Source organism: Solanum dulcamara, chromosome 8 (genome assembly GCF_947179165.1).
Source record: "Solanum dulcamara chromosome 8, daSolDulc1.2, whole genome shotgun sequence".
Lineage (NCBI taxonomy): Eukaryota > Viridiplantae > Streptophyta > Magnoliopsida > Solanales > Solanaceae > Solanum > Solanum dulcamara.
In genome coordinates, this window is record NC_077244.1 from 72,682,675 (window position 1) to 72,710,446 (window position 27,772).

General features: G+C 34.8%; 2 protein-coding genes and 1 pseudogene across 3 annotated transcripts; 1 reads left to right on the forward strand and 2 right to left on the reverse strand.

Annotated features, from left to right (window-relative positions):
• Positions 1 to 3,901: 3,901 nt before the first annotated feature.
• LOC129901649 (long chain base biosynthesis protein 2a-like) lies at positions 3,902 to 9,205 on the reverse strand (annotated as a pseudogene).
• Positions 9,206 to 9,469: 264 nt separating this feature from the next.
• LOC129898687 (mitochondrial import inner membrane translocase subunit TIM14-3-like) lies at positions 9,470 to 11,468 on the forward strand. Its single transcript, XM_055973316.1, has 3 exons — positions 9,470 to 9,727; positions 10,540 to 10,709; positions 11,142 to 11,468. The coding sequence occupies exons 1-3, from the start codon at positions 9,725 to 9,727 to the stop codon at positions 11,296 to 11,298; spliced, it is 330 nt and encodes a 109-aa protein (XP_055829291.1). The 5' UTR covers positions 9,470 to 9,724; the 3' UTR covers positions 11,299 to 11,468.
• A 174-nt stretch (positions 11,469 to 11,642) lies between these two features.
• Positions 11,643 to 23,379, reverse strand: LOC129898686 (uncharacterized). 2 transcript variants are annotated; one of them, XM_055973314.1, is made up of 8 exons: positions 23,106 to 23,379; positions 21,140 to 22,509; positions 18,975 to 20,310; positions 16,301 to 16,580; positions 15,373 to 15,480; positions 15,013 to 15,291; positions 12,744 to 12,887; positions 11,643 to 12,137 (listed from the first exon to the last, which is right to left on the reverse strand). In XM_055973314.1, the coding sequence occupies exons 2-8, from the start codon at positions 22,443 to 22,445 to the stop codon at positions 11,949 to 11,951; spliced, it is 3,642 nt and encodes a 1,213-aa protein (XP_055829289.1). In that variant the 5' UTR covers positions 22,446 to 22,509; positions 23,106 to 23,379; the 3' UTR covers positions 11,643 to 11,948. The 2 variants fall into 2 exon arrangements, with proteins under 2 accessions (XP_055829289.1, XP_055829288.1); XM_055973313.1 differs by having other exon boundaries at positions 23,059 to 23,379.
• Between the last annotated feature and the right edge of the window lie 4,393 nt (positions 23,380 to 27,772).

Sequence of the window (27,772 nt, forward strand, 5' to 3'; positions counted from 1 at the left end):
TTTACGAAAGCTTATAAATTTTTGTGTGTAAATTTTATAGGTAGATTTTATATCGGTGAAATAAATTGAGCAAAAATCTAAAGGAAATAATCAATAAATTAATTTGTGAATACTTTAATTTAATTGATTAGCAAAATTAGCTCATAAACTCATGATTCATCCAATTCGTTTACGTTGAACAGGTTAATGGCTTGCACTTATTTTAAAAGTTTTTGCACGGATTGCACCTCAAACAAGTTGATGTTGAATTATTGCTCGTAATTTCTATGTTTAATTTTCGTCCTTACTGTTCATTTAATAAAAAAATTGTGGATCAAAGTAACCTTATCTATTCAGACTTAATTTGCCAATAAAAGTTCGATAGAAATTAACTTATGCAACATAAGTTGTGTAGGTTTTCCCACAATTTGTTACTGTGTTCAGAAATTGAAGGTATTTTTTTCCGACTTATGTTCTTTATTCCTTTTAGAGAAAAAAAATAAGCTTGTGTTTTTTTTCCTTCTTGAGAACACATCATGTCCTTCCGGCATATGGCATAACTTATTCTGCCTTTTACGATAACTTGTGGGATATTATGATACGAATATATAAACTTCTCTCACAAAAAAAGTTATTTGTTATTTCGATGTCAGGAGCATATGCTATGTGTTATTATGCCTTTTACGACATGTGGAATCTTATGATACAACGTATAAATTGATATCGCAAAATAATAATTTATTATTTTGATGTCAGGGGCATAGCCCGTGGAATATTATGTTACGAAAATATAAATATATACCTTGTGAAAAAAATTATTTATTATTTTGATATCATAGATATTTTTGACCGCTTATTTTTTATTTAAATTATTGAAGGCAAAAATTAAACAACATTTCAAAATATGAATATTTGTGCAAATGATCTCTTATTTTATTAAGTCAACTCATTTTTACTTAGCTTAATTCAACCCATTTTAAAAGTTTGATCATGCAATTTAGATTGATTCATGAAAAAACTTGTCTAAATATTTTTAAAAATATATTTTTATTTGTTATGTTATATAATGCAAAAAAGTTTTATTAGGTAGCTAAACAAATTATAAAAAAATTAAAAAAAAAATTCAATTTAATAAAAATTAAATAAATTGAGTTATGATAGATAATTAAATTTTACAAAGAGAATTTTATAATCATCCATTAAAATAATATAATATAATATGATATAATCAATACGATACAATATAATATAATTCATTATACAATAATATCTAACAACCAAGTCCAATGGTCTACAAAGTGATTGTTCAAACTTCAACGTAGCCTTTAAGATGAGAACAAGGAGTACTAATTTCTCGCCAAACATTAGAGAAAACACAAGAGAAAAAAAGGAAAAAATTATAAAAGTAAGAAAGGGATATGAAAAATGTACTTTCAATGTTTTATATTAGTGGTTGTTTCACGTCTCAAATTATTTATTGTGATTTTTTAAAAATAGTTATCTCAAATTATTTGTCATTTTAGAAGATTAACACAAAATTAATTATTATTATTATTATTATTATTATTATTCATTTTATCTTTAGTAGTAACTGTTTTTGAAGACTACAAACACTCAATAGAGTAAATATTTAATGAAAAAAAATATTATTCTATATCTTAAAACATAAATGAAAGTCAAATAGTATTAAAAAAACAAAAAAAAACATTCTAACTAATATTTCTTATGGGAAATGGCGAAACATGATAAATAATTTGAGGCACAGGGAGTATCTATTTAATATAGATTCTTTGGTTACATTACATAAAAACCAACTCATTTAAATAGAGTTGATAAAGTCATAAGGAAACAAATAATACCTTTTTGATTATGTGAAACACAATTGTTTTGAACATAATAAAAACGAACGATTCAAAATTTGAAATTTATAATTCCCCGTGATCCCTCACCAAGGAGGACATCAAAGCATGTTTCATATCCATTGCTAACAACGAAGGAATTATTTTGTTACTAAGTTCTTGAGAATTTGTTCTCACCATCTTAGATCCGAACTTATTATGAAATCGAGGGAGTAATAAATACATAGTGGCAAAAGAAGTTCACCAAACCCTAGACTCCAGCTCCATTGCCTCCTAAAACCTACTCATATTTAAATATAGGAGCTGCTGCAACTTAATTCCTCTCCAACATCATATAGATCGACAATATATAATTAAGTAAGAGTATTTATGATTACTACGGCTTCCAATTTATATCACTTTATTTGTCTACATCTTTTACTCCCTTTCAATCTGCCTCTTCAAGTCTCCCTCTATATATACCAAAAAACAGAAAAAGAGAAAATTCCTAATAATAATATTTTTGGTACATTGATATCGCGTGAAATTAATATCACTCCCTCAAGATTGAATTAATTTTATTAATTCAATTCATTTTAGTCCGTCTAATAAGTCATCTAAAATTGTTTGGATCCCAATTGACAATGAGAAACTTTGTGAAAACAATAAAAAAGAAAGTTTTTTTTTTGTTGTTAAATATACTAGATATGTAGTAATAATAAAGAAAAAACATAATTAAACTTTATTAGATAAGTAAGCAAATTATAAGAAAATAAATAAAGAAATAAACAATTGGTAAGAGATCCTCGATCGAGTTATCACATACTTATTTAGTTCATTTTGATTTAATTTATCTCAGATCATTTTGATTCGTCCAAATTTAACTTAATTCGCTCTTTGACATTAATAGATTAGATATCTCGAAGATTTCTACACGTAATTAGTTTTATTTTGAATTTGAACTTCAATATATATATATATATATATATATATATATATATATATATATAACATTTCTGTCCAGCCAACGAAGAGGTAGCTTGTCTTGTCTTTATTAAGGTGTATGAAATAACTCCATAACAATGTTTAATCGAATTTCCACCACACTCATTTAATCATCGGTTCTGAGAAGAAGCATTGCTACCTGGTGCTTATCTATCTTTAATTTTCACCAAATGAAATTAATACTATGCTTCATAAACATACAACATTAACTATGATTAGTTTGCTCCTATATATGTATTTTGATCACCGTGGGTGTTTGAACCGGCTTACATACATCTCAACTAATAGTACACAAAAAGTGATACATTATTGTGTAAAATGAACAATTCAGACTGGTGAAGGGTCCTATTTATGTATTTTGATTACCGTGGGTGTTTGAACCGGCTTACATACATCTCAACTAATAGTACACAAAAAGTGATACATTATTGTGTAAAATGAACAATTCAGACGGGTGAAGGGTCTAGAGTATTTGTTATGAATTCACAAGAATCCAATATTAAAATATCCACGAAATATTTGATTACCTATGCAATTATTATTTTATCGAATCTATAGACTTCAAAAATCCCAGATCCATCTCTGGACACTATGTGAAAGATGGGATCATCTACCAATCCAACTATGTCGATCAATGTAACAAAAAGAGTTATTTTGCATATAGTTTCTGCCCGTTCTTTCTTTTAGTCCTTGAAGTTGTTCACTCTTTGAACGAGAAGCAAAGTGGTTAGTCTCAGCATGAATTTCCTAGGGAATACTTTGATAAACCATTGCATAGCAGCAGATTTTACTTTCCCAGGGGATGATTTGCATAGTATGACCCTCTTTTAGGCCACTCTTTAAAATATGTACCCCTTTAACCCAGTGGGCTAAATTTCGCCTTTAAAAGTAGTTGGATGAATATATTTGTAGACAAATTTAGCTCGTTGGGCTAACAAGATTACAAGAGAGAATTGAAAAGGTGGCCTCAAAGAAGGCCATTTGTGCAAGAGGCAAATGCCAAAAAATTAGCAACTGGTCCATCTATGAAATTCTGACATCTAAAAAAATTCCAAATTATTAACAACTGTCAATACAAGTATTGCAAACCTTCATATTAGCTGAAATTCCATCCTTAAAACAGTTTGATTAACAAGTATCCAGAAACTAATGCTAGCAAATAACAGAAAAGACAAAAATAATAGACAATAGCAAGCTCAATTATATGAGTCAAAGATCATTAGGATTCACATTCATGTTTTTGTACTTCTCATCTTGACAGCAAAAACAGAGATGCAATTTTGCTCCTTGCCCTTCTTGTTATAGTGTAGTTATTGTCTTTTCAATATCGTGTAGTTTCCTTCCTCTCCACCTTACATGAAAATTCTCTTCAGCAATTCGTGAGTCAATATTAAAGATTTGCTTTTTCCTTGTCACTTCTCATTTTTGTTTTGAGAGAACAAAATGTCCACGACTTGGCACTTTGCAGCGTTCTCTTTGGTGAAACATTAGAGAATGGTTACATTGAGGTAAAATTCGTGACAAGAGACTACCCCATGCAGTGGCGGACCCAGGATTTTAAATAAGGGGGTTCAAAATTTAAATAACTAGACACACGAACTAGTCGAAGGGGGTTCGAAATCTACTTTATATACATAAAAAATTATTTTAACCATATATAAATAGTATAATTTTCCGCCGAAGAGGGTTCGGATGAACCCCCTCGGCATAAGGTGGGTCCGCCCCTGACCCCATGTAGTACGTTACAACTCTACTGTACAAAAGTTAAAAAGTTTCAAACTTCTCATCCTAAAGACATATCATGCTTGAATCAATTCTAATCCTCCTTTGGAGAAGTAAACTGGGGAAACAAAGACTTACTCATTCCAGCGAGCTGCTCTTTGTTGGGCTCGGCAGGAAAGTATTGTATGCCCACGAGATCACCAACTTCGCTGATAACCTGACAAAAAGCAAGAGTTGCTAAGTAACTAGCTATTCACTGGCAATAGTAATGGCCACACTGCCATTCTGAAATACTAATTGAAACACAAAAAATCATCTTCATTCAGGATTCTAATATGACACACTAAATACGCAACTAATCTGTTTAAATCTTCTTTTTTATTTTTTGTATCTTTTATGCTGGGAAGACGGAGGGGTTCAAAGTATACTACGGTGCTAATCCAGATATCATTGATAGTTCCACCAACCAGCTGTCAAAGGAGTAATCCAGAAAGATTGATAAACAAGATAGCTCATCTCCTGTAGCTCTGTAGCTCTTACAGCTCTTCTTATGAGCATACATAGGGAAACAATCAAATAATTACTCGTTCAGTACTAGAAGGTGATCCCTTAAGTTCAGAGTTTGTCTACACAGATGTCCCCCCAAGGGACAACCATCTTACCAATCCTATTCCACTACTTCCCTTCTTCAAAGTGTGATTAAAGGGACTTACACATCTCTCTTGAAAAGAACATTTTCTAGTGGAGAACTATGTGAAAGTGAAAATAGTTGGTATGGGCATGGCAATAGGTTAATCCCTCAATAAGCAGCATCTCTGGTGCCAGATTGTTGCTCGTATAATGACAGTAGGACGTAACTAAACATGCTCATCATCTGAAATTCCAAAACAAATGCAAGTACAAGCTAACCTCGAGCGCTTTAATAAGATCGTCTCTTGAGTGAGCTGTAGAAATGCAAATTCGTGCTCTGGCCAAAAGTAAAGGAGTAGCTGGAAAAGCAACCATCACTACTGCCAGTCTGCCACCTATAGTAGTAGAATGTGAAATAAATATTATTACAAGAGGAAAATTCAGGAATAAGCATTTATTGGAGAATGATCTAGATTCTAGTCTGGAAGACACTGAAACAACAATAGAAAACTGTACTCATTTGAGACACTCCCGTGAAAAGGCAGGTATTTTTGCTGGATTGTAGAGCATAATGGGCATGACAGGGGAATCGTTGTCCCCCAGAACCTCAAAGCCCATCTTCTGTAATTCAGAGCGGAAAAAATTACTATTTTCACGTATGTGTGCTAGCTTCTGAGCCCCTATAAGAACCAAAGGTTTGCATTAAGAATATAATGACAAATAGATTGCGTTTAATAGGAAGAAATTTCTGACCTCTACTAGAACCATCTTCACCGAGTATAACCTTGATAGAAGAAATTATTTGTTGGGCAGCTGGAGGTGATATTGATGTGGCATAGAGATGAGCTGGGCAAGTGTACTTCAGATATTCAATAAGTTCCTATGTTGTTGTATCAAATGTCAAAGCCACCTCTTATAGATGACATCATAAATTTACCACAAGAAAAAGATCTGTGAACACACATCCTACTGAGGTGGAAAAGAAAAGTAAAAGAATCATTCATCCAGGCGGTTCACTAGCAGAAACCATGAAACAAAGCATCTAGATAAACTCTATCAAATCAGTTGTACTGGAAGATCAGACAGGAAATGCCTCTCAGGCCTGCAGTGCATATAATTTCCTACAAGAGTGGTTTCATTATCAGCTGGAAATAGGGAATAATTCACGTACCAATACCCTGGTTTACTGGGTTGCTATGTTCTTAGGACAAGGTTTGACCTGATTATGTAATAATGTAATTTTCATGCAAAGATTGAGTAGAAAGAAGTATTTAGAAAAAGGCAACACATAATGTGATGACAGTTACCAATGTTAATCAATCAAGCAACCAACTGAGGCTACCAATGCACAATTTTGTTTTAGTTTTTACTACGGTCGGAGCAAGCATTCATTTCAAACCCAATGAAATGTTAGTAATGAGGCAGCATTTGGCAGCATTAAGCAGATACAATCAGGTAATATCCTTGAGAAATATGAAGTTTGATGCAAATCGCAAGTTATCCAGGAGCCCAATGAAATGTTAGTAATGAGGCAGCATTTGGCAGCATTAAGCAGATACAATCAGGTAATATCCTTGAGAAATATGAAGTTTGATGCAAATCGCAAGTTATCCAGGAGCCCAATGAAATGTTAGTAATGAGGCAGCATTTGGCAGCATTAAGCAGATACAATCAGGTAATATCCTTGAGAAATATGAAGTTTGATGCAAATCGCAAGTTATCCAGGAACCCAATGAAATGTTAGTAATGAGGCAGCATTTGACAGCATTAAGCAGATACAATCAAGTAATATCCTTGAGAAATATGAAGTTTGATGCAAATCGCAAGTTATCTAGGAACGGTTCTTCAACTAACTAATGGTTGGAAAGCCTATAACTCAACCAATGAAAAAGCTAGTCAGTAGCATTTTTTGTTAAAATCATACCTTTGATCCTGCAATATTACCCCCGCATGATCCAAATGACTTTGTAAAAGTTCCCATCATAATCTCCACATCTGCAGTGTCAACTCCTAAGAGCTCACAGACTCCCCTTCCAGTTCTTCCAACTGCTCCAATGCTATGAGCTTCATCCAGATACACATATGCCTTCAAAAATTAGATAGTAGACGAACACACATGCAAAGCGGAGCCTCAGAAAGCAGATACATATAAACTAGATGCTCTGATTATATGAAAGAGGTTGGCAGAAAACTAAAAGATTATTGACATGTCAATTAAATAAAAAGAAGTTCCAGGAAAAGACATCAAACACTATATTACCTTGTACTTCTTGCATATCGCAACAATCTCTGGGAGTTGGCAAAGCTCCCCTTCCATACTGTATATGCCCTCGACCACAACAATTATCTTCTTCCATGGCCTGTATGTTCTGGGTTGTCCCTCAGAAATATGTTCTCTTAAAACTTTCTCCAAGTGTGATGGTGCTAAAGAAATTATGGAAATTTAAAGCACGACATGACATAGGACACCTAATTGAACATAGTGTGATGGTTCTAAAGAAATTACGGAAATTTAAAGCACGACATGACATAGGACACCTAATTGAACATTATTTCTCAAAGGAAAAAGAAATCTCATGAATACTTACTGTTATGTTGAAAAACACGAATGGTGGATCCAGAACCTCGAGCACCATTTACAATAGAGTTGTGGTTCAGAGAATCACTGCTGATCAAACCTCCCTGCAGATGACCGTAATAAAAAAGCAAATAAAATAACAAGTCCAAAACAAGAATATAACTTTTTATAACTCTATACCTTTCCAATCAAGACAGGAAGAATAGCTGAATTTGTTGCATAACCCATACCAAAAACAATAGCAGCTGGTTTTCCAACAAAATTAGCCACACACACTTCCAATTCACTATGTAGCATTGTGGTGCCTGACAAGACAATTGTCGCAAATAATGTTAACTTATGCAGGAAAGATGCATAGTACAAAATTGAATGGGATGATGCCTACCTCCATCAACGCGGGTACTGCATGTGCTTGGGGAAAATCTTTTCAAAGACTCAATAACACGTGGGGTACAGTATTCATCAGAAGCAGCAAAACCAAGGTAATTATATGATCCCAAGTTCAGGCACCTTGAAACTTTTGTGGTCCGACTGCATAAAAATAATTTTGATTGGATTGAGCAGTAAAATAGCGTTTCAAAACACTTACTAGTACCATATATCTTACATTGTACTACAGAGAAATGTTCATACATCACCAGTCAAGCTGTAGTAACTTTATATCCATAGAGTTCTCTTTACAGTATTAAAAAGAGCAACCAAAGAAGCACGAATTGGAGAGACACATTTTCAGAAAAAGATCAAAACGAAGCAAATGATGTATACTAACTTTAGTGTCTTGTTATTATGTTTGGAGACACGCTTCACCACGTCAAACCAAGCATCAGGAGGACTGCATATTGGCCTTCCAAAACAATCCTAAAATAGAAGGGAACAAAATATAGATTCTCATTTAGCATATGTCAGCTATTAAATTATGACAATTATACCAATTGCATAAACCATCATAATTGTGAAACAAGTGTTGTCAATGCAGTATGATGATTACCTGAATGCGAAGATATAAACGACGGATATAGAAATCTTCAAGTCCTAAGCAGATAGGTGCATATACCTGCCATTAATTTTAAACACGAAATAACCATAAGAGCTCAGTAAAAATGCCATGAATCAAACGCATATATATAGACGTTATAGAGATAGAAATACAACCGTACCTGAAGATTACTGGCGTGCCACCAATCGAAGATTTTTCTGAAGAAATCACGAAATTGGCCAAAGACAAAGAGCAGCAAGCCATAGCTGAAATAGGTGGACAAGGCAGTCAAGTATGGAATGGTGATCATTCTGAACTGTTGGAGATCGGACCACCGGCGAAGGCGAACACTGGAAGGAGAATTCCGATTCCGATCCCAATGAGACAGAGTGAGTTTGACTAAATCCAATCCCTCCCTTTGGCGGATGAATGTTTTAATCTTTGTTGTTCTATTCCAAGCTCTATTCAATCATGCAATTTGTAGCTTAAAGTTTGAATTAAATATACTACAAATGTCTAAATAAAATTACTAGGCATTTAATCGTGCAATATGAAATTAATAGTAATTGTTTCTGATACTTATTGAACAAATAATTTCAAATCTCAAATTCATATTTGTTCCAAAATTGAATTTTTTTATTTTATTAAGACTTGACCAACATGCAAATATTATTATGAGGGGCCCGCAATACGGAAAACATTTCTTTTTTCCCATTAATTAGACCATTGGACCGGCTAAAATTGGGTGAACCGGACGCATCATTAAGTTGAACTCTCTAGAACTAAAAACAAGAACCGCCATCTAACATTTCTTGATGCCCAAGCCAAAGCCACCTTCTCATGGCAATCTATATAAACCCCCGCTTCCAGCATCGACGATAAATTTTACTACTACTATTTTTAGCGAAGGCTTTCTGAGTTGAACGCAGAGGTATTTCGGATTTATTGAGAATCCTCAACCTGATCATTAATTGTTTAAGTCTTGCGAGTTTTCTCATGGTAATTTATCTTCACTTTCCTTAACAATTTCTTTTTGTTTAATATTTGTTCTTTTTTTTTTTTGGATTTCAGCGCTTTTCCTGTGATTAAATAATTTGTTTTTGTTTTTTAGTTTAATTAGGATTTCATGGTAAAGCGTCTGCATGAAATGAAATCAGCTCTGTGAACTAAGCTGGTGAACATTTCAATTTTCTTTTTCCAGATTTTGTCTGAAACTTGAAAAATTAAGCTCCTGTTTGGTCATTAATTTTGAAGTTAAAATTTGAAGTCTTTTACTTGGAAAAAATTGAACTTCCATGAGTGGAAGTCATAGGAACTGGTCTGATGTTTTTGGAAATTTTGACGTTCAAATTTTATGGACAGAACATAAATTTTCAAAATCTACTTGTCGAAAAAGGTCAGTTTTTGCATTTGAGACAGCCAAGCTCGTTATTATCTTTGCTTTCTTTCTCAAGTATACATGCATAATTGAACGTCAAAATATATGTTGTTTCCACCTTCAATGACTGTTGCTTAAATGTTGGGATAGTGTATATCCTATTTGAGCTAGAGATTATGTTAATGGATACCTTTTAGGAAAGGTCTGCTTAGCTACCACAAGAAATATGGTGCTATAGCTATACATAATATTTACTCTATAATTTAGCATGAAAAGTGATTGCTTTGGTATGCAAGCATCTCGGTCAATTGTAATAAAAATGGCAGGATCTGGACTTTTGTCTCTTGTTCTTGTTAATCATATTCATTTTTAAGTTCTACTTGGTTGATCTTTTAGATAGAGTACTAAGCGTTTTCGTGCTCTCTCTTTTCAGTCATCTCCAATAGTTGTGGGAACTACCATTGGTGCTGCTGCTTTGGGAGCTAGATACTTGATAAGAGCATGGCAAACATTCAAAGCAGCACCTCGAGTGAGGAGGTTTTATCCTGGTGGCTTTGAAAGGGATATGACAAGGCGAGAAGCCGCATTAATTCTCGGAGTCAGGTGTCATGATCTTACCCTGTTTTAAGTTGTGTGTTTGTAATGGCAACATGTATTTCTCTTCTTTTTTTTTTTTTTTTTGGCTCTATTTTAAGTTCTGAAATCCGATGGATCAAGCAAAAAAATGTCTCTTCAGATGGTTTACTTGTTTCTTGTTATGTTTCGAAAAGGTTGTAACTTGTAACTTTCAGAGTGTACTATGCACTGTCCTAGAGGGATCAAGTAAATTACTGCTTAAATCCTTGATGTGGTGTTCATTTTATTACCATTTATAATTAGGTATTGAAAACAAACCGTCTTGAAGATTTTCTTGAATTCTTGCTTTTAAGTGCAAACTGTTGATGCTTTCTATAGGTGAGCTCGTGATAAATGTGAGCTCCCTGTATTAATCAACTAAATTGATTGCTTATGTTCTATCAATGGTTTCTTTGGCAGGGAAAGTGCTGTACTGCAGAAGATCAAGGAGGCTCACAAGAGAGTGATGGTTGCAAATCATCCAGACGCCGGTGGCAGCCATTATCTTGCTTCCAAGATTAATGAAGCCAAGGACGTGTTGTTAGGGAAAACTAAGGGAGCTAATTCTGCATTCTAATTGACTAGTATATTACTTACACTTGTATTTCTTAAAAGCTTCATGATACTCGTCTTTTTCCGCAAGAAAGGTGAACATCTTCGATTCAAAGAAGAGGTAGATTTGTATCAACAGCTAGGTGCATTACTATCATAATTTTCATGTAATGCAACCAGAAATATTCTTTTGCAGACTGCTTTGCAATGACGAGTTGTATCTTCCCTTTTTCTGTTCTATTTTGAACCATTACTCTATCTGCATGGAGTATGTACGCGGCAGGTGCACCCCACCTACTGCTCTTAACTTGAACTAACTATATACTGTACGCTCACTCCATACAAACTAGAGAAAACTCGGAACAAATATATCAAGAAGAGGCATTTTGCATATTATATATCTTCACGAAATGTGTGTGCTCTTGCTTCATTCTGATATATAGCAGCAACTGAGCGAAAGCCAACCAAAACTGGATAAGCGCCTATTTCACAAGCTATCACTAAAGAACCTAAAACGAATTAGTAGACATCATGTACAAACAGAACGCATCACTGCGACCAAAGACAAGGAAGAAACAGAATAGAAATACAACCCAGCTTGTACAGCTTTCTTCATATGGAGAATCCAAATCGAAGCAATAGAAAAACCTTTAGTGGCAAGAGATCTCACATAATTCATGATGATATTGGCTCATATGGATATGATAGCCATGGGTGTTTTAGAGCCTCCAAGGCAGAAGGCCGCTTCTTTGGGTTAACTTCTAAAAGATGAGCCACAAAATCAACGAAACCTTGATCTCCCATCGGTAATCGATACCTTAAGGATGTCTTTTTGGGTATTAAGTATTCCATTCTGTTTGTTTCCTATAAAGAGAAAAAAGAAAGAGGAATTGATTATCTTGACATGTGTATTATATCCAATTTCATTTTTTCCAGCTAAAGTTGCATCCAAATAATTAACCAACTCATATATAAAATAAAGAATCCAGAGGGTCTCCAGCAATGATGTTTACTAGGTGTTGCAGATTCTAAATCTCAGTTGAAGCTCAACTTAAGGAAATATTTAATAGATACGGAACTGTCAAAACCAAAGGCCTTTCCCAGACTAATATATGCTGTCCTCGAGACTACGGCATGTTTTTTCTTTTGTTGCTAATTTTTAGCCAATTTTTAAGTATCCTTATGGAACTTCCATACCCATTGGACATGGGTACATCAAGGTAAAGGAAGGATCCATGTTAAATTACCTTTTTGAAACTGATTTTTTTATTTATAAAAAGCTGGATCCATGTTAAATAACCTCCAAATAGATCGGGTCATTGATACATGAACCTTGCTCTTAATATGTCACTAGATGTATTGATCTCTTAAATATGAAACATGGGGAAACAGGGGATCACCCCAAAAACAAAAGGAAAAAAAAAGAAGAGAAACTGAAATAAAGAGTGGAAAAGGAGAGGAAACTCTTACCTGATTTCGTTCATATAGCATGTGATTTTTGGTGAAATATTTGTGAGTGTCTCGTCCTTTGACGAGCATCTCTTGGTCAATTGGACCTGTGATACCAAGTACCCTAGCAAGTAATGTGGCAGGAGAATCATTCTGGAAAAGGACCTGCGAACATGGGAAAATACCTATAAAAACCCACTAGCAAAATTCAAAACAGATATCAAATTACAGTTGGTCAACATTTCCAAATATGAACATCAAATAATACTTTCATTAGTTGCTTGGACTCTTCACTTTGGCGCTGCACCCATGTCGACACGACATGGGTGTGGCTGTGGGATCAGAACCTGATCTGGTCAAATGATTTTGAGTAATTTGACCAAAATCGACGGAGAAATTCCAGACAGATTCAATGATTTTTGTAATCAAAACAAAAGCTAAGGTGAAATTGAAGAAAATGGAATATCTTGTAAATATATTTTTTTAATGCCACTCCTTTTCCTTTTTATCTCCTTCCAGGATTTTCCTCTTGATAAATATCTTCTCCTAAAGTGTTCCACATAATATCTCATAATTTTGGTTTTATAACTCTATTTTTAGATATTTTGAATTATTTTTAGCCGAATCCTTGCACCTGTATCTCCGAATCTCAAATTTAGATCATGAAGGATCCGACCTCTATTTCCGACAGACTGACCAACTCCTAGTATTAAAAAAAGGATATAAGAGACAAGGTATTCACTATTCACTCACAAGACACGGTGAAGTATTCCGAACTCTCTATTGTTTTTTCCCTTAATTTACACATTTAAAGGATCATGAAGTAGCACTTCATATTGCATCGAATCCAGTGTTTTAGAGAGGACCAAACACAAAGAGATTGATTGTCATTTAGTTAGAGAGAAGGCACTCTGAAGAGACATCGTACAAGGTTCATGTGGTCAATGAACAGCTTGCAGACATATTCCCCAAGTCCTAGGTAATCCCAGAACAAGTTATATATGTAGCCAGCTTGGTACATATAATTTGTATGCACCAGCTTGAGGGGAGTATTAGAATCTTTGTGAATATTCTTAAATATGTGTAATTATAGTAGGTAGCTTAATTTACTCCTATTGTAATTAGGCGTTGATTTTCTTTCATTGTTAGAATTAGGACATGTAAACATAGTTATTATAACCCTTCACCTCTTGAGCTAGCTTTTGATGCCGGATTAGGCTCAAGGTTCATTTCTTTAACATGGTATCAAAGTTGGACCAAACCAATTCCTGTTCCATCATTGGGTCCCTATCTTACATTGTCCACTCCATGCTCAAGATGTCCAGTGCTAGGCATGCGGGGGTGTTGAAAATCCCACATCGGTGGGAATAGGATCATTTGATCTCCTTATATGGTCTTGGATAATCCTCCCCTTTGAGCTAGTTTTTGGGGTTGAATTAGGCCCAAGATACATTTCTTTAACAATCCAATTGACAAATTGTACCTTATTTGCCAAAAAAAATCCCATTGACAAATTAAAGGTCAAGCTAGTGAGAAATGGTTTAAGTACCTCTTACTTCACAAAGATAATAGACAAAGTTTTTGCATCTCCACAAGGTCTTAGTTCTTATGAAGATTTTCTCTCGTTAGAAAAAGTAGTATCAAACCCAAAATCTATAGTACATGCCACACAATAGAGCTGATAAAGAAAACACTAAAGATTACTCATCAGGAGCAACAATTCTTCTTGCAAGTCAGATATCGGTTTCTTCTGATTCTAATAAGCAGGCAGCAAGCTCAAAGAATGGTCTCTCAATGTCCTCCAAACAAACTATTTCATATTAGGACGACATAGCAGCAATTACTAGGGCTTCCGAAAGATTTGATGCCAATAGTAACTCACATAATTTGTTTTGATAACCAAGAAATCCCCGGAAGTCAATAATACATGATTTGGAATTCGGTGGATGATAGGTCAGTCTCTTTATCCTTCTCTACTTAAATTCCAGATTTTTGTCTGCTGAAATATTTGAACTTTTGATGTGCACCTAACCCACACATCACGCGCTACACTCTTACTGCTAGACCAAAGCCCTAGGGGCTAACTCCAAAGTATAATGATGTTGGTATTTGTCAAATTCATCAATCTAGGAGAACAGGGAAGGCGATAAAAATGAAAAAGGGATAGGCACTCAAAGAACTACCAGAATGCAGGCATAATGGACAACATACCCCAATATAAAATCATGTTGACAATACATATATAGAGATAATAATCAATATGGGGAGTGTGTGAAGAAAAAGAACTTACATTGCCCGTGCAAAGTTCTGCCAAGATGCAGCCAAGGGACCAGATATCTATCTTTTTATCATAAGGAAGCCCCAAAATAACTTCTGGTGCGCGGTAGGATCTTGATTGGACATAAGAACAAAGATGATCTGTTTCAAAACAACTGCTACCCAAGTCAATTACCTTCACCTCACATCTACTGTAGCTTTTCACCAATATATTTTCGGGCTTCAAGTCACAATGTATGAGCCCAAGGCCATGCAAGAACTGAAGAGCCTCTAAACACTGAATAGTGATCGACTGCACAACAGATTTATATGAAATTCATCACATGAGATACCATTAGCATCAAATATCTATAGAAATTTCGATCCAACAAACCTGCAGTCTCGGCATGGTAAAGTAGACTTCTCCACCAGATTCTCTATTGAATTTTTGAAATTCATACAGATTGGCCTTCAGTAGTTCACATACAATTAACAAATGCTCCTGAAAACAGACACAAAGATCAGTGCCAAATTTTTCGTGACCAAGAGCTTCTTTAGCTTACATTCAGAATAATACATGAATGTGAAGTATACAATAGTATTGCATAAGCTCAAGAGGCACATCAAGTGCACATCAACATTTTTTCCCTCTTTATATTGGATTACAGAAAATATTGTTTTCAAACTATGTCATATTAAGTTTGGCCAAAGATTTCTGCCAAAAATATCAAGTAGCATCAAGCGTACAGCACAAGCTTTTCATTTAGTCAAGTCTTTATCAAATTATTGATAAAACCTCACAAATCAGCTAGATGCTTAGACATGCTCGCCTCTCTTGAGCAATCAACTGTATCAGGGTTGAGCTTTACACACTGTCAAAGTTTATTCTCATGGTTCAGAGCAACTAGTTTTACAAGGGTCAAGTAAATAAGATGATCTGGTTAACACCATTTTAGTGATGAGAAAATTATGAACTTAAGGTTGCCTTCCTCAATATCTACACATGCAAGAAGAACAATCATGATTTATCTTGCAGACTATCTTGGCGGACATTTCTCTACTTCGCTAAGACATTTTGACGATGTAAAACCAATAGAGATTCAGTATTTATGGAGCTAGCTTTTCAGAGCAGCACTTTTGAAATTGATACTGGCACAGCACATCTCTTCATAATTTTTGAAAACAAAAATGTCATTGAGCTAGAATAACAAAGCAACAATCCTATACAAGAGTTGCACAAAAGGTTTTGCAGCAGGAATATTTCCACTAGCATAAAACAGTAAGATTTACACAATTCGTAAAACTACAAAATATTCACTTACTCGATAATAGAAATAATCATACAACCGAAGTAGGTGGTACTTGTCGGCAGGATCATGCTTATTGACAAATTTGAGAAGCTTTATTTCATCAAGACTCTGATCAAAAAAATCTTTGTTGTTCTTTATAATCTTAACACAGACATCCATGCCTGTATGAAGATCATGTGCTTGTACTGCTTTGCTGAATGCAGCAGATCCAAGATACTCAGTTACTTGATATCGCCCAGCTATAACTGAATTTAAAACAACCTGGAAACTTTTGTCCTCCTCAAACCCAGTTCTGAGCAAAAAAAAAAAAAAAAGAACTTTGTTAACCACCAAAAAAAACCTCAAAGCCTGAAAAATAAAAACTATTTGAGGTTAAGAAAATTCAAAATATGTTCATTTTATAAGGGAAAATTCAGAACATGCATGAAGAGACAACTGCGGAAAGAAAGCTTCTTACTTAAGTCAGAACATATATAGAGATATTGCAAAGGTTAAAACATGTCTTGCTGAAGCAAAAAGATAGACTAGCTACAAATTTGATAGACAAAACTCTCTTAAGTCACTAGCCTAGTTTCATCAACACCCAGTGCATAAGGAAAGCGGGAAATTATAAATTAATCTGGCAGTTCTTAGTAGCTAAAAAAATGGAAGTGATCCAGTTACGGAGGTAAAGATCACAGTTCCCAAAGAATTTTCAAAAGCCCCTCATCTTTCCTCTAAGACAACAGTGGAATGCCATCAAGTAAATACAGTTCAAGCCAAACATACAAACTTCTACAGCTTCCTTAACAACTATTATTGATCTGAATCATCCAGTTTCCTAACCAAGATCAAGTAACAAATTTGGCTACAGAGATGTACATGGATATAGTGGAGAGAAGCACGGTTTTGTAAAATGTATGAATGTCATATCTGTAAGGGTCTAGCTTTAATACAAGAATGCATTATGTTCAAAAATCAATAACTTATCATGCACCCTAAAGGGACATTGCATAGTCTAATTACCAATAGACCCCTGTTTTTGTTAGGCATGAAATACAGTTTTAAACAGGCAACTTCGCCTCTCATCCTAACGCAACCAGAAATCTTATCAACAATTGTAGACTATTAAAAAACTTGGGGGTTGTTTGGTTCATATGCTACTTATAAGGGATTATAGTGCAAGGATTGTTAATTCAACGATTAATAATGAAGGGATTGTTATGCATTGATTAATAATGAGGAGATAGTTATAACTTAAAATTGAACTACTTATTTTAAAAGGACACAGTTTTCTTTAAATAGCTTAATCCTCACATTGTTAATACACATGTTCTTATTCCACATTCTTTTATTTTTATAATTGTGGTGTTAGGACCAGCTTGTGCGCACCTTGACTGATTTCATGGGGTACCTGCTACCTCCCCACCAACACAAGTACAAGGTAACTCTGTCCAACAAGGCTTGGAGCCTTTGACAGATGGGAAGAATCACTTTCTTATTCCACATTCTATCCCACATAAAATAATACATAGATTCCTACATATCTTAATGCAATTATTATTTAATACTGACAACTAAATGCTGCATTAATTATGCAGTGATTATATTTTTCTTATATGATATTATCTTATGTGGGATTTTATGCAGAAATTAATTATTCCAAACCATCAAACAAACGACCCCTTAGTTATGAGCATGTATGTTGAATTTAATGCCGAAATCAAAACATAAGCTCTCTCGGACGTCTAATACACCCCTTCCCCTTCAGATCCAAAGGAATCTAAGATGATTAAATATAACTTTGTCATGATCCCTATATAATGAAAACTGAATATTTATCAACATAAAAACATACAAAATCCGCTTTGCACCTTTTTTCAGCATAAATGAGGCCCAATTTTTTTTTAATGATATTTAAACTTTTTTCTATCTTAAACACAAAATTTCTGCTAAAAAGAGGTCCAATAAGGATTGCAACAATCAAAAGGGAAAATGTCACCTGGTACACACAGATATACCGAGAAGACACTGATTCTATAGTAGATATCCTAGGCTCTTGTTAGGATTTTGGATCAGGTTTTCTTTTGCTATGATTGTAAATATGGTTTTGTGTACAACCTATGTAGTGATTTAGTCAATAAATACAAATGTTACCTTCTATAAAAGGGGGAAATCTCACTTTTGGGCTAATTCTGATGGTTCATAGTGCATAGGCTGACATCACCCTGCATGATCAGCCTCCCTCTATCCTGGGGGAAAAAATACCTATCTCAGATTTCATGCCAGCAGTTATTCTTGGGGAGACTTCGCTTCTACTGGTTTCACTGATGACTGCTTAACTTCACTATGTTGTCAAAGCATGCTAAAAAGTTCTGTCTCTACATAGAGCTCAAGATATGTTAACGACAAGAGCCCCCAGAGCTATGGGAGAGTTCTCCATCGACTTACTATATCTTCACATCCCTAATAAAGTACATGTTTCTAATGTATTCAGTAAACCTCTCCCTTATCACAGTTTAAATCTAGTCATGATCAGTGCAGCACTTCAGAAGACCAACATAAGGAGTACCAAAGATAGACTGTAACTGCATCTATCATGCAGTTTCCTTCAGTCTGGAATAATATCAAATCACGGGTATTTAAATCAAATAATAGGCATTATGTCCACTCTAATTCAAAAGAAGCAACAAGAGATTGAACATGCCTGTTTTTCCTATGCACAATCTTAAGTTCGAAAGTTTCAAATTCCTCTTCCTGCGCCATGATCTGCTTCACTTGTTCCTGAACAGCAACTGCTTCCTCATCCTCCAATGACTGCCCCAAATTTTCCACTCTTGCCCTGGCTATTTGTGTGCCCTCTTCTTTCTTCACATGCTCCCGCTCTACATAACCATAATTTGAAAGAGATGAGGGGCTAGATTTTGCTGATCCTACAGCAATTTTGTTGCTTTCATCTCTTGAGCTCTTGCTAGGTGATGACTCGCTGCTTTTGGGCCTCAAAGAACCAAGCATGTCATCATTTGCAATCAGACTGTCATGAGCTTCATCAGTGATAATAGTGTTGCCCTTGCTTGAACATAAAGATTTACTCGAGCTTGTATGAATCAACTGACCATCTCTGGGAAGGGCAAATGAGAATCCTCCATGTAAGTGATTTGTTTGTACAGATCCTCCTTTATCAGTACCCGAGACAAACTTGTCAGATCTCTGCTTAGCTGTTTTCTCATCTCTGTTTCTCATCTCAGAATAAGGCTTATCTGAATCAGGGGGTATGTGTCTGGTCCCACCAATACTGGCATCGTGATCATGGAAATACCCTATATCCCCCTGAGCGTTCCCTCCAACAAAACTTTCGTGCACTTCACTACTGATATCAGCAGTATCGCTGTTAATACCTACACCAATTGACCTAACTGAACCATGCTGATCACCATCCACATAAATATCATCCAATCGGGGCCTTTCACACTCATTCAAGGCCCTATCATCCCCTAACATTGCAAGTTCACTTGTTTGAGTAACAAATCCCTGCCAAACAGGCTCTACACACATCAAATTCAGTTCTTCTTCATCCATCAACTGTCTGTCGTATTGAGCACCCATGTTAGTTCTCCTATACATTTCAGTTTCACAAAGCACTACAGGATCATCTGAAGGGCCAACCGCATCAACATTCTTTGATTGGAAATATCTCTCACCTGATAAGTAGGAATCTTCCTCTGCGAAAGATTGCTCATCATCTTCTTTGTTTTCCCCTCTTTGAGGATCTGGAACACTCCCGTGTCCTGTTTCCTTTTCATTATCACTAGGGTAATCAATTTCATGAGCTAAAAACCAGGATTCATCTTCAATAGGCTGTCTCGTATAGCCAACATCATCGTCATCATCATATTCATCAGAATCCCAATATTCATTGGGGAATTCAACACCTTCACTCAATCCATCACCAATAGTTGCAAAACCAGAAACAAGCTCAGAAGTGTCCTCAGCAATGCCTTGACTCACAGACAACCAACTGCCTCCGCCAATCCTTTTTCCACCTGGTGATCAGTTAGACAATGATGATTATTCCACAAGACATCAATCAAACTGACATAGATAAGTTCAAAAACATAACACCCGGATAAGTAGACAACATCATCAAGTCAAAAAACACTTAGAGAACTACCACCGAACCCAAAATTGAGGAAGAACGTAAAGTTAAGTTTGTGTTGTCTTAAAAGTACTGAGTAACTTATGTTCAAGAGTCCCTTTCTATTTTCTTTATAGGATGACAATCACAGACTAGATTTTTCTGGATAACCGAAAACCCTTGAGCTATGCACGGTTCAAAACTCGGTGGAACAATCACAAACAAGATATTTTATTCCCTAAAAACAGGATTTAGGATGCTGCACAGTCCACACGACAAGAAGCTGATTACCAATACAAATCATCCATCTACCATCAATGGCAAGATAAGCCAAAACCCTCCCCTCACACCAGCCATAGGAAACAGTACTACAATAGGACAATGATTAAGCAACCTAGGTAAATATCATTTAATAGTCCTTCATCTGATATAGAGTCCTAGAATACATACGTAGTCAGTACTAAACAAAAAAATATAAAAGGTTGATGACTTGGAAGCATACTGTTTTTTAACAGAAGGTAAATATCATTTATTCCCTCTAAATTGCATCTTTTTTTTGTTTTGTAATCCGAACAATGCTTTCAGGGCATCATTTTGTATCACTTCATTCAATTTGTGAGGCGCGAAATTTCCCTCTGAGAATCTCGGACCCATTTAGCAATTTTTGTATGTCCAATGAACAGGCTAAGTTTGTTGTCCCAAACTACAAGATAAAATTAGTGCGTAGACAAGCAAACCTGAATTGGTAAGTTCTTGTCCAATAGGAACATCTAGAAATGAACCTATGACATATGTATTGTCACCATTTGCAATCTTTGAGCCAGGTCCATCTCGTTCAAACTTTTCCTCCCAATGAATATTGAAGGACTTCTCTTCTGACTTGATTCTAACAGGTGGCAACCTGGGTAGTTCTTCTTTCTGGCACTCAGATATAATCGAAATGCCTAAGCAGCTGAAATCTTTTGGTTCACTTCCTGGTGTCTTCCCCAGATAGAAAGCTCTTCCCACCTCATCCACTTGCTCTTTAATTGTATTCCTAACACCATTTTCTGTTATCCTTTTACCTACTTTGTTACCACCAGTACCAATGTTGTGATCATAACTTGTGGAAACATCTCCTTTGGGTAATGGGAAAACAGTTTCAGCTGAGGAATCTTTCCAAGGCTCCAATGAAAGGTTAGTCAATTCATCACTTTTTGACCTGGGGTTAGTAATAATTACATCTCTGGATGTCCCGTTTAGTTTAATTTGCTGATTAGCCTTTTTGAGTTCACTATTTTGACTTCCGTGCTTTGGTTCCACATTGTTTTTGCTGGTACTTCCAGAGCACGACATTCTCTTTTCACCAGAAAAACTGACATCTTCCCCAGATTTTGCATGAGACTTTCCACTATCTAAGACCTCAGATGAATTTAGCCTCAACTTCCCACTATGCACCAAGCCTGAGAAGTCCTTGGCAGCACTACTTCCACCATTGCTCTGATGCAACACAAGAGAACCATTACTGGGATTATGTACCAAGCCTGAAAAGTCCTTGGCAGCACTAGTCCCACCATTGTTCTGATACGACACAAGAGAACCCTTACTAGGACTGTTGCTCCACGAGTACATATCAATCATAGTATCCTCAGCATTGTTGCAAGCACTGAAGGTTTTGTTGTATGTCCCAACAGATTCATTATGTTCCTTCTTCCCAACATACGCAACATTTTTCAATTTGCAATCTGAGCCATTTCTCCCAATCCCACACTCTATCTCCTTAACGATAAGCTCCTTTGAAGTTTCACCACTGTTCCTCAAACTTGTCTCCTTGGAAACCTCCCCACCATTTCGACAGGCCAATACAAGATTCTCCACGGTTGCTTTCCCCCCATTTGCTTCTAATGATCTGCTCAGCTCTTCATCCTCTAGAGTAAGCTTCTCTACCACATCATTCAGGTCAGAACATTTATTCAGCTCACCACGCAAAGCAGCCTCCGCACCTGTAAATTTGTTCTTTCGCAGAAATTCCAGTATCGCATCTAAAGAAGTAGAGTCCTCCATTCATACAATGGAGAACTCAAAAATCTTGCAGTAGTCAACTTCTACAAACAATATCTAACCCAACCTGAATAAAGAACAAAGAAAATAACAGATTCAGAAGCCAATAACAAAAAAGTGCATAGTAAGTTTAAAACACTATTCCAGAAGTTGACAACACATACAGTGTTCAGAAAAATACAATATCAAATGTGGACCAACTTGGGTGTTGATTGACTGAAAAAAGTACAAAACACCCATATTGTGCTATATGACATTTGGCCCCAAATAACAGAGGATTGTAGAATCACAAGAAATTTCAAGAGAAAAACCTTAACAGTAAGTTGAACACAAGTTCAGTAACAATACACAACTATAGGATTAAAAGCTAAATAGTGTACGTAGAGAATTCCGATGAAGAAACTGAAAGATTTCCAAAATTTTCTTGAAAACCAAAAAACCCTAGCTATATTTTCCACACACCCATTCAAAGATCTCAACTTTTTCCAAACCTAGGAAAAATTGAAACAACAAACTTTAAAGAGTTCAACGAACTTTTTTTTAAAAATCAAGAATTGAAAAAGGGTTCAAATGGGGAAGAATCTGGAAAGGAAAGAATCATAAAGAGGACACTCACGAATCGAAGGAGAGGGATAAGTTATATTGCTGGAAATCAAACAATACCCAATTGATAACATCGTCAACAAAACATCACATTCAACTGAGACGGAGCTCCGAATTGACATTACAACAAAATAGCATTTTGATTTCTAACTTCTCGCTCTTCTCTTGTAGATTCTAGAAATTTTTTATTGTTTATTCGCTGTTCTTGGGTGTTCAACAATGCGAAGAGTAATCGTTTTGGCTTGGCTTTGGTTAAATCCCTTTCTATTTTGTTCGGCCGGAGGAAATATTTCAGGTCTGGAATGGGACATGGTTGTCCAATTAAACATTTCATATATCACTAATATTTTCTTTTTAGAAAAGTAAAAAAATATATCCTTTGTTATAGAATATTAGTATGATTTTATGCTATTTAATGTAATTTTAAAATATGCATGAGTGTGAGAAGAAGTAGAGGTAGATTAAAAAAATATTAGAGAAAAAAGTGATTCGACAATACATGATTCATCTTCAGCTTGCCAAGTACATTAACTTACCTAAAAGGACATACAGATCGCAAATTAGGGTAAAAGGTAATTAATTAGTGGATAATTGAAAGTTGTCTCGCTTTCGTGTGGGTTAGATTTGGTGGTAATTTGGTACACTATACATGTTTCTTCATCCTTTATAGTCGTAGTAGCATTATTCTTGTACTTCTAGCTTGTCCTTAGATTCATGTTACAACGGATGTTTCGGTTATTGCACTATTTGATTGTAGTTATTATTTAGTTTCTCTGAATATTATTTATGTAATGTTTTACTTACGATTTACTATGTCCTCTTTGATTTTGAATTTTTTGTTTCTATTGATTTTTATAATGGTTTTACTTGAGCCGATGATCTTTCAAAAACAACCTCTGAAGGTAAGGTGAATGTACATTTTACCCATTCCAAATCCCACATGCGGGATTATATAGGTTTTTTTTTGTTGTTGTTGTATAATTTCAGCTCAAAATGATTCAAGTGGTGAATATTTATTCCCTAAATTCTTTAAGAATTACACGTGTTGATATTTATACTTTAAAATGGATATGATCGCTTTCACCCATAAGAAGTGATTTCGAGTTCGAGCTTGAGTGGTTCTCCTTTTAATCAATTTTCTGAAACGCAAATTCAGCCCTAAAATAAATACTGGACACAAAACTAAAAAAAAACATGGCTCGTTTAATAGCAGAAGGAAATTAAATTTCAAAAATAAGAAAAGATAGTTTCTATATATTAGTATATAAGAATATTATGTGGCTGACAGAACAGAGGGTAAGGCCTGCACTCTGCATGACCACATTAAGGTGCCAAATTAATAGGGCATCCTAAAAAGAATCCCAATGCCAATGATCTCTATATTAATTACTCTATTACTATTATGATCTTCACTTAAATTACTCCACTAATTCTCTCATAGCATAGGCAACTCTCAAGGAAATATTAATCAAAATTAATGTACAATGATAGTGGATTATGAATTCTTAAGGGGGGGGGGGGGGGGACAAAGAGTTCTATAACTTATTAATGTGACAATAGGCTTGACATTATAAGTAGTTCTAGTTTGTAAGACCCCATGTATTTTGACGTTTTTTTGGTGAAAATGCGCAACGTGGGATAGATTTATTTTGATTTTGAAGAATGTTCAGCAATATTTGGGGCTAGTTAATGTTTGACACTGACTAAATGGCATTGTCTCTTAGTCTTAATGTGCGTGTTAGTTGGTGTGTTCAACTTGAATAAGAATGCTATGAACACGTAGAATGTTCAAGCTTGTTCTACCCTACATCCTCTCCTTACGTTTATTGATAAGCAAATGGACACGAAAAGCTAGCTCAAAAGACGAGGATTGTCCAAGACCAAATATGAAATGCCCCTTAACCCACCGATGTGGGACTCAACATTTGTTCCTTGTGGAGGTGCTTAATAATGAAGATTTTGGTTTCTACAATGTGTCTTGGTACTTGTTCTGTCTTAAAAGTCAGATTTTTGAGTATCTTTAGTATGGGAACAAATAGTAGGAAATGGATATAGAGATTCATATTGCTGATCTCTAGTGGTTGGGTATTGAGGAGTAATAGTAGTAAGAGTTGTTGCATTAAGTACAAGTATTGGCTGATTAGATGTATGAAATGCTTGTGCTTCATTACAATATGCTAAATCACCCTAGACAGTTATGCTCAATGCAATTAGTTGAAGGTAAATGTGTTGGGTAATACAAGTTTGTTGGACACTAGCGTCTTACCTGCTTGTGTGCCCTGCCAAATACACCGATAATTCCCCATCAATTCTTGAAAAGATGCGTAAATTCACTTGCTTTCCCTTGAGATGGCTAGCTGATTGTTACCTAATTAAGAATGAGTCAAAATGTATGTGGGCATCTTGATAATTAAGTCTAATGGGAATCTTAGGTGAATTGAGAAGTTATTTACTTAAGAACTTGTTATGCCTTATCGTCATAGGTATTTTGTAGAGAATCATGGAAGGTAAAAGCTTGTTCTGACTGACAGATTGCTTTGCAGGTGAGAGATGTGATGAAGACTAGGGCTGTTCACAGTTTTGGTTAAAACCAAAACCAAATCGAAAATTTAATCAAACTGAATAAAATAACCGACATTCAGTTTGGTTTGGTTTTAAATTTGAATAACCGATAATATTTGGTTTGGTTATGGTTATAGAAAAAAATAACCGAATAAATAACCGAACCAAACCGATAATTATATACTTAAAATTTATAATTATTTATATGTATAATATTAGTTTTTCATAAATAATTAACGATATTTTATACGTTTTAATTATTAAGTTAATATTAATATACTTATTTTTAAAGCCCAACAATCCAAACTCAACTCTCAAGCCCAATTATAAATTCTAATAAACACTAAACAGCGGTCCAAGTCCAACAATCCAAGCCCATTAGCCCAACTCTCAAGCCCAATTCTAAATCCTAAATTCTAAAGGAAAAATTACTTGATTGAGTGCTTTTTAAAAATTAATTACTGATTTTAGCGATATTTTTTATTTATTACCATTTATAGCAATATATAACAATATTATGATAAATCTACACTTGTATTAAAAGTGAATTATGCACACAATATAAATGTATTATAAGTGTTTTAAAATATATATTATGTTTGTGTAGTAAGAAACTAACATAATGTATTATAAGTCTATTAAAATATGTGATAAATGTATTATCCATTTATAAAACTTGTATTATATATGTTTTATAAATAGTTCTCTGCAATATGTATTAAAACTGTATTATAAATGTATTATAAGTGTTCAATGAAATTATTTTTTTATTGCTATAAATGGTAAGTATTTTCTTAATATTATATATTTATGTAAGTTGAGAAATTCTAAATCCTAAATTTCTAATAAGCACTAAGCACTTGAGCAGTAGGCAGCAACATAAAGTAAAAGTTAAAACTTTAAAACCCTAGTATCTGTTTTCCTTTTACATTTTTGTTTCTCTCACGTTGGTTTCTCACAAAGTCACAGACTCACAGTCATAGACTAACAGTGAAGGCTCAAGAGCAACCTCAACTCCTCAACCCCAAGTATAAGATTGTCAAATTTTGAGAAGGTTTGTAAGGAGTTTTTCAAATTTTAAATTGATTTTAAGTTGTTTTCTTTTTTTTTCCGAATGTTTAAGTTGTTTCATTTTCTGTTTTGAACCTCTGTGGGTCGTGAGGAAAAAAGAGCTTCATAAGAATTTGAAGAATGTAGAGAGAGAATATTTGAATTATCTCGGCTAGTCATAAACCGAATAACCGAATCAAACCGAACCAAACCGACAATAACCAAACCCGTGGTTATTATTTTACTTGGTTTGGTTATGGTTTTAGACATTTAATAACCGATTAAATTGGTTTGGTTATGGTTTTAATCAATAACCGACCCAAACCGAACCATGAACACCCCTAATGAAGACGAAAGAAGAATTTCCTGTCGTTGGCTGGGAAGAGTTCCATAGCAATGCATGTCTAACGTTCATAATTCATGAATGTTGTTGTATTAATTAGGACTCTTGCTAACGTGATTGTTTGAATAGATATTTAACTTTCAGGTACTTTATAGTATTTTTTTAAGGAGTAAACTTATGATACATACTGGCCTGATTCTGTTTTTACAAAACAAAGTAGCATTTTCAGGACAAAAGAGACTCTCAGGACTACTACAGGAGGTCAAAGTTTCGTGCTTTGAAACACGTTAGATCGCCAACATTAGAAATGAAAGAGAAATAAATGAAACATTCAAGGGTCTCTTAGCTTTAAGGACAACTGCCTACCGTGTGCACCATGTGAAATAACCAACCATGTTTGTAAATGTCAGTAGGAGTTGAGGCCTTAATTGATTAATTCTATCTCGTTCTATAGTGGGCAAATAAGGCGTAAAAACGACCAAATTTTGCTTCTTTCCCCTAAATCTGATGTTTTTCTTTAACTTGCCACACTAGTGCAATGAGCGGATATTTGGTTCTTCCCCAAGAGCTGCAGGGCCAGATTTACCTTGCACAAGGACCTCTCGTTGAAAAAATATATTGCATATATATAGACAAAATTATATTTTTAAAAAGTAGATGTGAGAGTGTGTATGCTTGACATAAGGGTTTTGAATTCTAGGACAAGGACCTCAAGTGTTAGTAACATGAGATCTGAATTTAACTTTTGTATATTGATTTTTTGATACAAACA

Excerpts from the sequence above, each read along its gene's own strand:
- LOC129898687 (XM_055973316.1), top strand. Across the intron at positions 10,710-11,141 it reads GCATTAATTCTCGGAGTCAG|GGAAAGTGCTGTACTGCAGA; the intron begins GTGTCATGATCT and ends TTTCTTTGGCAG.
- LOC129898686 (XM_055973314.1), bottom strand. The coding sequence starts at position 22,445 with ATGGAGGACTCTACTTCTTTAGATGCGATACTGGAATTTCTGCGAAAG. Across the intron at positions 20,311-21,139 it reads ACAAGAACTTACCAATTCAG|GTGGAAAAAGGATTGGCGGA; the intron begins GTTTGCTTGTCT and ends ACTGATCACCAG. Across the intron at positions 12,888-15,012 it reads CAGAACTTTGCACGGGCAAT|GTCCTTTTCCAGAATGATTC; the intron begins GTAAGTTCTTTT and ends CCATGTTCGCAG.